At 35.6% G+C, this 14,614-nt stretch overlaps 1 protein-coding gene across 6 annotated transcripts in view; it reads left to right on the top strand.

Annotated features, from left to right (window-relative positions):
- The window catches only part of LOC150055549 (uncharacterized), a 153,205-nt gene that overhangs the window by 53,069 nt on the left and 85,522 nt on the right, over positions 1–14,614 (top strand). For all 6 annotated transcript variants that reach the window (XM_090344007.1, XM_090344006.1, XM_090344010.1 and 3 more), the window contains exon 3: positions 4,918–4,965. In XM_090344007.1, coding sequence (XP_090200133.1) covers positions 4,918–4,965 — 48 coding nt within the window. The remainder of the gene's footprint in view (positions 1–4,917; positions 4,966–14,614) is intronic.

The raw sequence follows: 14,614 nt of genomic DNA, 5'->3' as shown, positions 1-14,614 counted from the left end.
ATAGAGATTTTTAAAATATACATAATGGAATTTTATTAATCAATCAGTAGTATGATATGTATCATTTGTAAAGAAATGGAAAATAGTTCAATAGCTATATTCATATGACCCTATAAGATGAGTCTAAGCGATATAGAAACAAGACTATTTCTTTGTGGTTGTGTTTAATGTACTATGTGAAACTTGAATACAGATTTTTTAAAAACTATATACCAGCCACAAATACACTCAGAAGGAAAACTACAGGAAAATTTAGGAGAGTCAGAATTTAAATGTTTGGTAAATTTTTCCCTAAAGAAATAATTCTTTTATTATTATATTAAATATACAATCTGATATTTTCCTTTGGTATGATAGGAAAAATTTTTTTTTACTTTGTTTCTTTACAAAGCATAATTCTCAAAGTATTAAAAATAATTACTGGTTTGAGTAGATGCATATGTCTTGAGTACATACATATGTCTTGAGTAGATACATATGCATATGTCTTGGCTTAGGGTATCCAGTGAGTTCTCTGAGCACATATTATAAACACATAAGCTTGAATACGCTAAATGCTGAGTATTTGATTGTAATTAGTTCTGAAAAATGATTTTGTTTGCTTTTGAAGTTTCTGTGGTGATATCGGAGCTTGAACTAGATAGATATTCATGCTCTGACTCAACTTTTGTGCTCTCTGATGGTGCTCTACCACCTGAGTCAATCCTCTAGTTCTCTTTTTGCTAGTTAGCTGGAGGACATTCTTGTGGATTTGTCTGCCTACGATGGCTTTGAAACTTGATCCTCAGATGTCAGCCTTCTGAGTAGCTGGAATTATATGTAAACCATATGGTGCTCATATGGTATTTATTAGCATCAATGTGCTGCACAAGAGGCTTTCACTTTGTCATGCCCTCATATACATATAGTCTGCCCTGATTAGACTCTATCACTCTCTTCCATCCATCTTTATCCCTTCCCAAATCAACCTGAGGAAGCTTCATTGTTTCATTTTCACGCAGGTATGTAAAATGTTTTGACCGCATTTGTCCTCCTTGACACTCCCCAATCTTACTAGAATCCACACTCCTGGAAGTATATATTTCAGTTTCCTAATATTCATTTTCATTAGTAAATGTTAATTGCTCTGAGGAGCTTCACAGAATTTCATATTTATGGAATTACATCTATATACTGTACTTTATCTGACTGCACTGTATTTACATGTATTTATCTTCTGGGTTTAGATTTATATATGAGAGAAAGCATGTGATCTTTGTCCTACTGAGCCTGGCTTCCTTCCTTCAATACACTGGTCTCTAAATCATGTATTTTCTATTTAGATGACATAATTTCTTGTGCCTGAATATTATTTTGATATTATATCCAAAATTATTATGGCTAATTCCTAGGTAAACATTTATTTATTCATTTGCTTACTTATGGGTCCATTTGGAACGCTTGAACTCAGGACCTAGTGGTTTTGATTGCCTTTCTTATTCATGGCTAGCTCTGTACCACTAGAGCCACACATCTAGTTTAGCCTTTAACTGGATAAAGTGGCACATTGTCCTGCCGAGGCTTTCGTCTACCACAGTCCTGCAGATTTCAGCTTCCTTAGTAGCTAGGATTGGAGGTATGAGCCCACCGGCACCAGACTCTAAGGCTATTTGTAAAATACAATGACAACATTCAAGAGTATTTTTCACTTCCATAACTCCTAAATTGTAGAGATTTAGAGCTAAAAACCATGATTGCTTTATTCCATTAAAATACATAGTTTCAGGAGACCTATGCCTTGAATACATAACCAGGTTAAGAAATATTCTTACCTTAGGTGCCAGTGGTTCACCCCTGTAATCCTAGCTACTCAGGAGGCTGAGATCTGAGTACCTTGGTTCAAAGGTACATGCAGGAGAGTCACTGAGATTCTTATCTCCAATAAATTACTCAGAAAAGCCAGAAGTGGCACCATGGCTCAAGTGGTAGAGTGCTAACTTTGAGGACAAAGAAGCGCAGGGATAGCACCCAGGCCTGAGATCAAGCCCCAGGACCAGCCAAAAGAAAAAAAAAAGAAAGAAAAAAAGGAATACTCTTTGAGGCTCTTTCTTATTCTACTACCACATACTTTACCATTTCATGTAGGGCTTCTCTATCAAACATTTTTTAAAAGAACCTTTCATATCCTTGCCTAATGCCTATAGTTCAGAGATGCAATAACTGAATTTCTGGATAGGTAAAAGAGTTTTCTCTAGTGTTTTCTCAAGAGTTTTCTCATAGTATCACTAGACACTCTGATGGAAATGAACTTTACAACTCTGTGGGAGGGAGAGAAAATAAGAGAGCAGGTAAAACAGTTCAAAAATAAATGTATTCATTATTTTATTTAAGTAACTATAATCCCTTTTTACATCACCTTTACAATTTTTAAAAAAGAATTTTCTCATGGCTATCCATTTAGTGAAATTGCAAAAATTAATGACCCTACATATATTTCAGCCTCACTATTTTCTCTAAGAATAGATCTCTGACATAAGTACTCTAATAAAATATTTTATAAATATATACTAATTGCTTAATGTATTTGACAAATGAATACTTTCTAAATTTCTAATACTTTCTAATTAAGTCTCTATGAAATTCCAAGGGAGATATCTACATGGATTTCCTATAAAGCTCATTTTAAGTTATTCTTTTTTTAAATAATTTTTTATTGTGATTAATAGAAGGGTTACATTATATTCACCAGATAGAAGGTGCATAACTTCACAAACATTGATACCCTTTCTCATGACATGGTCCCCATTTCCCTCCCACCCTCCTCCTGCTTATCTTGATTTCCCACTTCCCTAACCAATTTCAAATAGCCAATTAAGCACATATAAAATATATCAGATAACAAGGTGAAAATTGTAACAATATGAGATAACCAAGGGATGACAAAAGAGATGAGAGATAACATAGTACATTAAGGACCACAGTCACTCATTATATGCTTTTGTTTCCTTATCCTGGAGGTTCTTACATTTAGTGTGGTACGATTTGGCCTTATGTCTCTAGATTTTGTTCTATTGTAAATCTCTGCTAGGAGAGCCCAAGGTTTCTACTGATTATGTCAAATGAGAGAGACTATTGGGCCTATGTTCCTTTGAGTCTGGCTTACTTCACTTAATATGATTTTTTCTAAGTCTTTCCATTTCCTTACAAATGGATCAATGTCATTCATTCTGACAGCAGCATAGTATTCCATTGTGTACAAATACCACATCTTGTTGATCCACTCATCAACTAAGGGACATCTGGGTTGGTTCCATATCTTTGCTATGGTAAATAGTGCTGCAATGAACATCATGGTGCTAGTGGATTTAATATGCCCGTGTTTCTGGACGGTTGGGTAAATGCCAAGTAGTGGAATTGCTGGGTCATAAGGGAGCTCTATGTTTAGCCTTTGAGGCACTGCCATACTGCTTTCCATAGTGGTTGAACGAGTTTGCACTCCCACCAACAGTGTAGTAGTGATCCCTCCTGGCCACATCCCATCCAGCATCTGTTGTTATTAGTTTTCTTGATCCTGGCCATTCTAACTGGAGTGAGGTGGAATCTTAGAGTTGTTTTGATTTGCATTTCTTTTATGACCAGAGACACATGAAGAAATGCTCGACATTTTAAGTTATTCTTAACATAATGTAGGGTTGAAGTAAACACCTTTTTCATGAGAAACGATGTAATGTTTTTGTTAAGGAGATAATTTATTTTTGTGAGATGATTATGAACAAGTTGACTTAATTAAAACACACTGTGTTAAACAGTTCCCCAACACTATAAGAAATAAGAGGAGACAATCAACTTACAATGAAAAATGGCTTATCTTGGTTCATAATTTGGGAGGACCAGTTGCTTTTGGGTATATTGTAGGGAAGTTTTTCATGTTAGAAGTAGTCAAAATTGCTTATCTTGTGACCAAGAAACAAAACATGGCCAAAATGGAGCCAGGAATTCTAGTCTCCTTCCAGAAGGTCTTCCTTTAAGACCTTCTTCACAGTCCCACCTCTCCAAAGTTTCACCATCTACCCAGAACCCCTGGGGTGCAAGCATTGAAGATGTTGGCCTGAGGAGGTGCTTATCCAAAGCACAGTTTATCCGTGATGCTTTTTTGGTAAAGGAAAAGATACTGACAAATATTTAGGTTAATTGTAAAATACTTTTCAAATATTTCTCTTTGAGGGGTATTTTTCCCTCTTTCAATGGCAATTTTATTTTACTAAATTTTAACATTTGTTCAAATAGAAACTCATTTGTGGATATCTCGTGTTGTAGGAACACATCTGACATCTGACAGGCTTGTAGTCTGGGGCAAGGCTGTATGACTCTTCTGTAGTACTGAGTGCTAGGAATAGGTCAATGGCTGTTGGCTTGGGAAGAAGAAAGGAAAACCATTCAGTTTTCCATTTTAACTTGATGCCCAAATCATTTCTAATTCAAGAAAAGCTGTAGCTGAAATATTGCTATGTAAACTTAGAGTAGATTCTTTTTGCATTTACCAAATATTTTCCATTCAAGCCAATTGCCCTTTTCCTATTTATTACAACCATATATCCTCAGTTATTTCAGTGAGGTTTCCAAATTGCTTAATAATTTCCTAAGTGTAAACCACCTATAATTCATAATGATTGTTATGTTTTCTTGCACTTGTTTAGTGAAATTGATAATTTAATTTCTTGGACTTCTTTTCAAATATATACTCTTTCAAGATCTTTATACTTTTTGCCAGTTAGAAACTTAAGTTTATTATTTTAATTTTTAAAGTCACTAATATATCTCTCTCTCTCTTTCTCTCTCTCTCTCTCTCTCTCTCTCTCTCTCTCTCTCTCTCTCTCTCTCTCTCTCTCTGTCTCTCTCCCCTTACTGATTTATCACTTGTTAATTGTGTTCTTTCAGAACAAGATGCATTGTTCTTGGAACAGTCATGAGTTCTGCAGAGCACAGGTGGGTAGAGTAAGGGCCTCATGCTGCTGCTGCTTCTGTCCTGGCACTTACTAAATGAGAAAAACTACATGCAGCAAGAACAAAAATAAAGAACTAACAAAGGAAATTATTAGAGTCTTAAAACATGGTCAGCTTTGTAAGTTACATAAAGGTAATTAATTCTTACTTTAATTCTGAAATTAATTACAGGGATGCCCTAATTATAACAATGAACTGGACTTTTTCCTAGCATGCTATTTGTTAACAACTGGAGTGCAATATATGATGAGCAGTATATGACTCTATTTATAATGATTTGAATGCAAGGATATAAAAGGGGTTCACGGTCAAGTATTAAGTTATTACCATAGAGACAAAATTGTATCCACTTACTCACTTCAGGAATCAGACCCTCTGCCAAATAACAAACAGTGACAATTGTGTTCCAAAAACTTTTAAGCTTACTTAGGAAGATGAGATATACCAAAGGAAGAGAATATATACCATAAATTTTGTGAATATGTAGGTTAAAATGTCTAATAAAATATTTATTATTTATAAATATTAATTTATAAAATCAAATATCTATTTATTTATTTATTTATTTATGGAATAGAAAAATCTAGGAAAACTACCCATAAAATCATTTTGTCCAGCTGGGCATTGTGGCCCACGCCTGTAATCCTAGATACTCAGGAGGCTGAGATCTGAGGATCATGGTTCAAAGCCAGCTAGCCCAGGCACTAAAGTCTATGAGACTCTTATCTCCAGTTAACCCCGAGAAAACCAGAAGTGGTGCTGTGGCTCAAGGGAAGGGCAATAGCCTTGAGCTGAAAAGCTCAGGGACAATGCCCACGCCCAAAATCAAGCTCCATGAATGCAAAAAATTAAAATCATAATTATTATTTTGTGGTTGGTCTTGGGCCTTGAATTCTGGGGCTGGGTGTTGTCTCTGAGCTCTTCAGCTCAAGGCTAGCACTCCACCAGTTCCATTTTGTCATTATTAACATTATTTTTCTAGTGGGGTAAAAGTTAGTTCAGGCATGAAGAGATTTTTCTGTCTTATTCTTCTACATATCTTTGACCTTCTCTTTCCAATGTTTCTTATCTGCTTATGGGTGATATATTTTCCTCACATATTTTCACTTCTTGTATTTTTTCTCTATGCTCCTTTCTCCTCTTCTTCATGAACAGCCTCTTCTTAAAGTTATATTTCAGATCAACTAGTTGTACAAAAGGAGTTTTCCTTATAAAATGTCCACTTATACGATGTCTATGGATCATATGCAGTCTTTCCATCATTCTTGCTCATCTACCCAAAGCTCTACTTTGCCCTGAGAATTGCCATTTCCAAGTAGATGTTTACAATGGGGAGAAATGCCTCAAATTTCACTTCTGAGCCTCTCAATGATAAGACAATTCTTGCATAGGTATCGCTGCAATAAGATATCCATTAAATAGATGCCAATTAGATTATTAATGAGTTTCCTTCCTTTTTTTTCAATTATCTTTTCTTCTTGGAAAAAGAAAAGAGGAAACACTTGGCCAGGTAGTTTGAAGAAAAGGGAGTATAAATGGTCATACAACACATGAGAAAGTTTTCCATTTTTTCTGACTAATGGATTGCAAAACAAACCATTACTAAGGTCATACTTTAGATTTATTAAATAAGCAAGAAGATCATAATTTCAGGGAAAAAGATAACCCAGTATAGGGAAATTGTACTCTTCCCTACTATTTGTAAGAATGTAAGTTGTTGCAATCACTTGAGAGCAATGTAGAAAAGTGTCTGTCTGTCTATCTATCTATCTATCTATCTATCTATCTATCTATCTATCTATCTATCATCTGTCTGTCTATTTATCTTTAGATATTTATATTTGTTTTCCATTTTTTAAATTTTTTATTGTCGGGGTAATTTTTGTTTTGTCGGGGATTACAGTTACATTCGCCAGGTAGTAGGTACATACTTCTCACACATTGATACACTTTCTAATGTTGTCCCTATTTCCCTCCCTCCATTCTCTCCCAGTCATATTATTTTCCCCCTTTCCTATTTCAAATAAACAAATAAACATATATACTATACCAGGTAACAAAGTCAGATACAGTAACAATATGAGATTAACAAAAGGGCAAAAAAGAGAAGAGAAATAACATAGTACATTAAGAACAACAATCACACTAGATAAAGCTCTTGTTTCCATATCCTAGAATTCCTTTCATTTAGTCTCATCCTATATGACCTCAGGCACCTACGTTTTGAGCTGTTGTAATTCTTTGCTAGGAGAGTCCTAGATGTGTACTAATTCTTACAAATGAGGGAAATCATTGAGCCTATGTTCATTTGGGTCTGGCTTACTTCACTTAATATGATTTTTTCCAAGTCCAAATGCCCCTCAGTAGACTAATGGATCAAGAAGATATGGTACTTATACACAATGGAATTCTATGCCGACATCAGAAAGAATGACATCCCCCATTTGTAAGGAAATGGAGAGATTTGGAGTTTTTCATTTTTGCAAACTGAAAGGGTGTATCTTTAACACTATAGATACATTCCATCTCCTGCTGTAGTGCCTGGAAAGCACCACCCCACTCTCTTTATCATGATGAACTTCACCACGAGCCATAACTCATGTAAGTTAAAGCCCATTTTTCCTGTGTCTGGTTTATTTCATTTAGCATCTTTATGATTAATCCATAATGTGACAGGTTAGAACTCATTTATTTATTTTTTTATTTTTGCCAGTCATGTGGCTTGAACTCAGGGCCTGAGCACTGTACTTGGGCTTTCGTAAGGCTAGTGCTCTACCACAGCACCACTTCTGGCTTTTTTCTATGTATGTGGTACTGAGGAATCGAACCCAGTCTTCATGCATGCTAGGCAAGCACTCTACCACTAGGCCAAACTCCCGGCCCAGAATTCATTTATTTTTAAGGCAGAATAATATTTTATTGTTTGTTTTTACCACATTTTCTTTGTCCATTCATCCATCAACGAACCCTTGAGCCATTTTCTTCTTTTGACTATGGTAATGTTATTATATCTAACCCACTCTTTTGAAAAGACTCCTCATGTTCAATAGTGGAGCATACTGAATTTCATAGGTTTGGAAGATATGGGTAAGTGATTCCACCAAGTTTTAGACAATATCTTTATGAAGCACTAGATTTAGTTTGAGTTGTGTTTTATGTGTTGAGACTTTCATCACTTAACATCTGGGCTCAATGAAGTAAAAGTTGTTTTGAAATATTAAACACCAGAATTGATTCTCTCTTCCTCTTAACATTTATTATACAGATTCTCTCCTGAATCTCTTTACCAGTGGTCATTTACCAAAGCTTATGTTGCTAACATTTACCATTGAGGGGTCTGTTGCGATGGCATTTATTTGTTCTAATAGTGTTTAAGTGAAAATTTCAGCCGTGAATGTTTGGTTCAATATAAAAGCACTCCTCATTTCCTAATGAGTATAAAGGTAACTGTGAAGACTGAGATAATTTCGAATTAAATGTTGATGTGTTTCAAGTCTTAGGGATTAGATGGAAAGGATGAGTGAAGGATAGAGGGGAAAGTTCCTAAAAATAGAACACAGGGATGTGAATAAAGGTGTTTCTACCTTCTAGTAAAGAGGACAGTAAGAAGAAAAGTCATGTAATTGCCCCATTCTTTCGTGCAATAATGTGGTGTCTTTTGTATAGTTCCTGGTACTTGGCAAGTCTGGAGAAATGAAATTGAGATCTAAAACAAATGGAGAAGACCAGGCTTTTCTCTCTGACAATAGAGGAATTTATGTAAAAGAAAGAATCCAAAAACAAAGTCTGTGGTAGAGTTTTTCTTTTTCTTTTTTGTTAATTCTCCTTGTGCTCATAATTGGAACTTGATTTGCGCTGACATTGGTAGCTGAATTAATGGAGAAAGAGAATTATGTTTTTTTTCCATTTTGAATTGCACCCTCCAGATGCCCCCTCTCCAGGCCTTCTGTAATCAGAGCCAGAGCTAGGAAAATTCTAAGCTAAATAAAATGAAACACTGAAAATGTGTTCAAATTGTCAACTGTTTCCAGCAGCTCCATATGTGTCCTACTGAGCTGGGTGAGGTCTTTATTCTGGAATTAAAGTCTTATCTTCTTAAAAAAAAACTTTTGGCCATTTCATAAACAATTTTATACTTTTAGTATTTAAAGGCAATGGTTCTGAGCTAGTAAAGGCTCTACTATAGTGATTGAAATAATCATAATGAACAAGAGAATTGTGGGAAATTCATAAAACAGCTACGTTACCAAAGACTTTTATTAATTCTCTTTTTAAATTAATTCCTATTTATTTAACATAAGGCAATGATGTATATTTTTTAACTTACTTGATGCCCATATCTTCATTTATTAAAACAATGAGCTTATGTCAGATTATTCTTCTTACCAATTTCTTCTTATCAATTTTATTGATATATTTGTCTTAGTTTCTTCATCTATAAAATGGGTATGTGAGGTTTAGCTTTGTGGTGGTTGTCTCCGAAGTACTATGTGAAGTTATTTCTTCTCTATTTTTCCCCCTACTGTTTATCCCCTGTCATTACTGTATATACATTCAGTTGTTTATTCGAATTAGGGAAGGGAAAGGGAAATACCAGATGATGAGACAAAGGACAAAGGGCGAACCAATGTAACAGCAATATTCACAAGACAATATGTTGAAAATCAACTTTACAATTGGGGGGGAGGTGAAAGGAAAATTGGGGAAAAACATGGGAAGGGGTAACAATGTCTGAGAAGAAATGCACTCACTATCTCCCGAATGTAAGAGCATTTTCAGACATTGTTTCCCTAACCTTTGTTACTAATCACCAGTTGAAGTGATTCTTGGTGAGACAGTTGTGTGCTTTACTGATATCTATAGAACGATAATAATATTAATCTTAGATTTAATGTATAAGTACATGCAAGATTCTTTTCTTCCTCCATACAAAAATTGCTGCCTTGTATTCGTGTCTATGGGTGTGCATTCATCTGTGCATATATACATTCTGTCCTATAAGTCCTGTAAGTTTTTGGATGGAGGGAAATTATGTTTGAATTTCCTGTACCTTGTCTAGGTATGAATCTGAATCATGCAAACGTTTTAGCAAAGGTTCTTTAGTCCATTTGAGCAAATTTCATATTGATTCATATTGCCTTATCTTAACAGTTTGAATTCTTCCCAGCAGAAGAAAATTTCAAATAAACGTGCAAATAGTTACAGGAATGATTTTATCCAATGTGTCTACTGGTTTTGACTCAACCATGGCCATTTTCTTGTAGATGATACATATGTTAGTATCTCTTTATGGAGTCCATAAATCAGGAACAATGATAAAATTTTTTAAATCCTTGTTCATAAGCACCTTTGGATTGCAAATACTGTGGTGACGCTGTGATGACTTCCTTTCATTGAAGCAGAGACATCTCATGTAACTGCTGACCTGATAAAGACTGATATTTTTCAGGTTGAAATCTAATATTATCCAAGCTAAAATTAGATTTATGTCACATAATACATGACATTTGTATTCAAACAAGACAATAGAGAGAAGATGAAGAATGGATAGGACAAAGGGCATGATCATACATGCTGCACTGAGGGAAGACAGAGGGTGGACAGATGACAAAACTACATTTTTTTCTCAGGCACAGTCTGAATTTTTTTCACTTTCCAGGCGATGAAGACTTATCAAGACTCACTGCTCTAGTTTTAGTATCTTCTAACCTATGAATATTTATCACAGCAGAACTGCACTGAGCACCTCTCCCTGCTTATTGCAGTCAATTACTCTGTGTTGCCATAGTTAAAAGTTGATGCACTCTGGGTAAGAGGCTGGTTGTTTTGTGGCTTATAGGGTCTAGGTGCTATAATGAATGGCACCTTTCATTCTATTTGAGACAAGAGTGACATTTTACTTTTATAAGCAGGTTGAAATTTTTAAAATGGTCATTCCTTTTTCACACAAAGTTTACACAAAGAAGCAACTTAACTTGATAGCAATCTCTTCCTAATTTACTCTGCTTATCTAAGGCATCCATATTCATATGCTTATAACTACATAGATGTTGTTGCACTTCTGACTTCCATTAAGCATCTAAATCCGATTCTAGAAATTGAAGTTGACTTAATCTAACACAAGCTCTAAGAATGATTGTTACGGGCCAGGAGTTTGGCCTAGTGGTTAAAGTGTTTGCCTAGCATGCACAAAGACCCGGGTTTGATTCCTTGGTACCACATACCAATTTTAAGAGATCCATAGACAATCACAGTGTTCATATAATTCCTATGACACTCAAGATAGTGAATTAGAACTGATTCTGGCTAACAATATTAAAATAATCTTAAATTAGTATTATAGTACTGAAATATAGTCAACTGACTATGGGTACTCTCAAAGAAAAAAGGATAGCTATGATAATTTTCTATGTAGTTTACTCTCATATCGTCCTAACATCTTTTTCTCTCAGCAAAATTTGTATTTTATATATACAGAATAATTTTCTTGATCAATTTTTATAATTTCTAAAAAGAAAAATTATGCTGAAAACAAATATTAATTAATCATGAAGCTGAAACAAATGATTATATATAACAGAAAAAGTTGTCTGATAAGAGTTAGGACAATATTTCATTTAGACAACTAGAACAGTGACCAATGTACACAATTTCTATCTTTTATTGTGGATAGCTGTATGTGTTCCTCTTAGATAAATTTAAAAACAAGTCATTGTGGTTTTCCCTTTATTTTATTAAGAAAAAAACTGTTCAAAACTGGGATCACAAGTATTCTGGAACTATCACTCCTGTGCACATTCACAGAAAGTATCCTAAGTATATGTCAAAACTACTTTTTTTAATTTTTTATTGTAATTAATAAAAGGGTTACATGATATTTGCCAGATAGAAGGTGCATTAATTCACATACATTGATACCCTTTCATATGTCTTGGTACCCTTTACCCTGCCCCCCTGCTCCCCCCCCGTCTTGGTTTTCCCCCCTTCCCTATCAAATTTCAAATAACCAAATACAAATAAATTCAATATATCAGATAACAAAGTGAGGTTCTGTAACAATATGAGATACCCAAGGGACAGCAGAGGAGATGAGACACAACATAGTACATTAAGGACAACAATCATTCGTTATATGGCTTTTGTTCAATATCCTGGAGGTCCTTTCAATTAGCTTCATACTATATGGCCTTATGTATCAAGGTTTTGCTCTATTGTAGATCTCTGCTAGTAGAGCCCAAGGTTTCTACTGATTATGACAAATGAGGGAAACCACTGAGCCTAAGTTCCTTTGAGTCTGGCTTACTTCACTTAATATGATTTTTTCTAAGTCTTTCCATTTCCTAACAAATGGGGTGATGTCGTTTTTTTCTGACAGCAGCATAGAATTCCATTGTGTACAAATACCACAATTTGTTGATCCACTCATCAACTGAGGGACATCTAGGTTGGTTCCATATCTTTGCTATGGTAAATAGTGCTGCAATGAACATTGTTGTGCTAGTGGATTTAGTATGCCCTAGTTTCTGGATGGTTGGGTAAATGCCAAGTAGTGGAATTGCTGGGTCATAGGGGAGTTCTATGTTTAGCCTTTTGAGGCACTGCCATACTGCTTTCCATAGTGGTTGAACGAGTTTGCACTCCCACCAACAGTGTAGTAGTGATCCCTCCTGGCCACATCCCATCCAGCACCTGTTGTTATTAGTTTTCTTGATCCTGGCCATTCTAACTGGAGTGAGGTGGAATCTTAGAGTTGTTTTGATTTGCATTTTTTTTATGACCAGAGATGTTGAGCATTTCTTCATGTGTCTATAGGCAATTTTTGTTTCTTCTTCAGAGAAGACTCTCTTTAAGTCTTTGGCCCATCTTTTAATGGGATGGTTGTTACTTTGGAGATTAGTTTTGGAGTGATTCAATTTTTTGAGTTGTTGATATATTTTAGATATGAGGCCTTTGTCCATTGTTTGGTTGGTGAAGATCTTCTCCTACTCTGTAGGCTTCCTAATTAATTTACTAGCTTTCACAATAACCTCAAAGAAAATAAAGTACCTAGGAATTACCTTAACTAAGAATGTAAAGGACCTTTTCGATGAAAACTTTAAAACCCTAAAAAAGGAAATTAAAGCAGAACTAAGGAAATGGAAAAACCTTCCATGCTCCTGGATTGGAAGAATCAACATTGTGAAAATGACAATCTTGCCAAGGGCTATCTACAAATTCAATGCAATACCCATCAATATCCCAATGGCATTCTTTAAAGAAATAGAAGAGGCAATCCAAAATTTCATATGGAATAATAAAAGACCCCGTATAGCAAAAACACTTCTTAGCAGAAAGAACAGCGCTGGAGGAATTTCAATTCTAAACTTTAGACTCTATTACAGGGCTATAATGATCAAAACAGCTTGGTACTGGCACAAGAACAGGCCTGAAGACCAATGGAATAGAACTGAGGACCCAGATATTAAACCACAGACCTATGGCCACCTAATCTTTGACAAGGGAACCAAAAAAATAGAATGGAAGAAAGACAGCCTCTTCAACAAATTGTGCTGGCAGAACTGGTTAAGCACCTGCAGAAAACTAAAGTTGGATCCTTCTTTGTCACCCTGCACTAGAATTAACTCCAAATGGATCAAAGACCTGGAGGTAAAAGCTAACACGCTGAAAACTTTACAAGAAGGAATAAGAGACACACTAGGCCTCCTTGGCACAGGTCGAAAATTTCTTAATAAGGACCAAAAATCACAACAATTCAGAGAAAGTCTGGATAAGTGGGACTGCATTAAACTGCAGAGCTTTTATATGGCAAAGAAACTACTGTTTTTAAAATGACTTCTGAAAAATGGAATTACTGTTTCAATGTGTTAGAGCTCCCAGCTTGAAGAGTCTTTTATAACCTTATGAAACATGCTCTAAAATAATACACAAAAATTAGGGGGCATTTGTAAGCCCAGCAGACTGCAGGGTTGATAAATGATCTGGCAGAATAGGAAAGTACTCCGCCTAAGTGTCCCACAGCTGCCAGTATTGTCTGAAGCAAGCAATTTACCAAGAATAATTCCAGGAAGATTTCAAACACTGGGACCAGCTTGTATCAGGGAAAGCAAGAGTGACAACAACAAAAATACCCTGAAATTTTTTTTTAAAAAAAGTTTTCTTTAGGGCTTGGAGTTTGGCCTAGTGGTTAAAGTGCTTGCCTAGCATGCATGAAGACCCGGGTTCGATTCCTCGGTACCACATACACAGAAAAAAGCCAGAAGTGGTGCTGAGGCTCAAGTGGTAGAGCTCTAGCCTTGAGAAAGTCCAAGGACAGTGCTCAGGCCCTGAGCTCAAGCCCAGGCTAGCAAAAAAAAGAAAAAGAAAAACAAAAAGAAAAAGTTTTCTTTAAAAGCCCATCTGCCCATCCCAGAGGCCCAGGCCTGTTATACAGTGGCTATTCATGAGTCCTGTTATATAGTGGCTTCTCAGGAGTCCAAGATTTGAGGATCTTAGTTCAAAGCTAGCATGGGTAAAAAAAAAAAACAAATCAGAAATACTCCATGTCAAGTTAATCTGCAAGATCTCCAGACTTGAGGCATAGTTCAAGTGGCAGAGTGCCAACTTTGAATGAAAAAGCCAAGAGGGAGCAGCA

The sequence above is a fragment of the Megascapheus bottae genome, chromosome 13, assembly GCF_031878675.1.
Source record: "Megascapheus bottae isolate mThoBot1 chromosome 13, mThoBot2.hap1, whole genome shotgun sequence".
Classification (NCBI taxonomy): Eukaryota; Metazoa; Chordata; class Mammalia; order Rodentia; family Geomyidae; genus Megascapheus; species Megascapheus bottae.
Note: the sequence above shows the minus strand (reverse complement) of the source record. Positions and strands in the feature narration are given on the sequence as shown.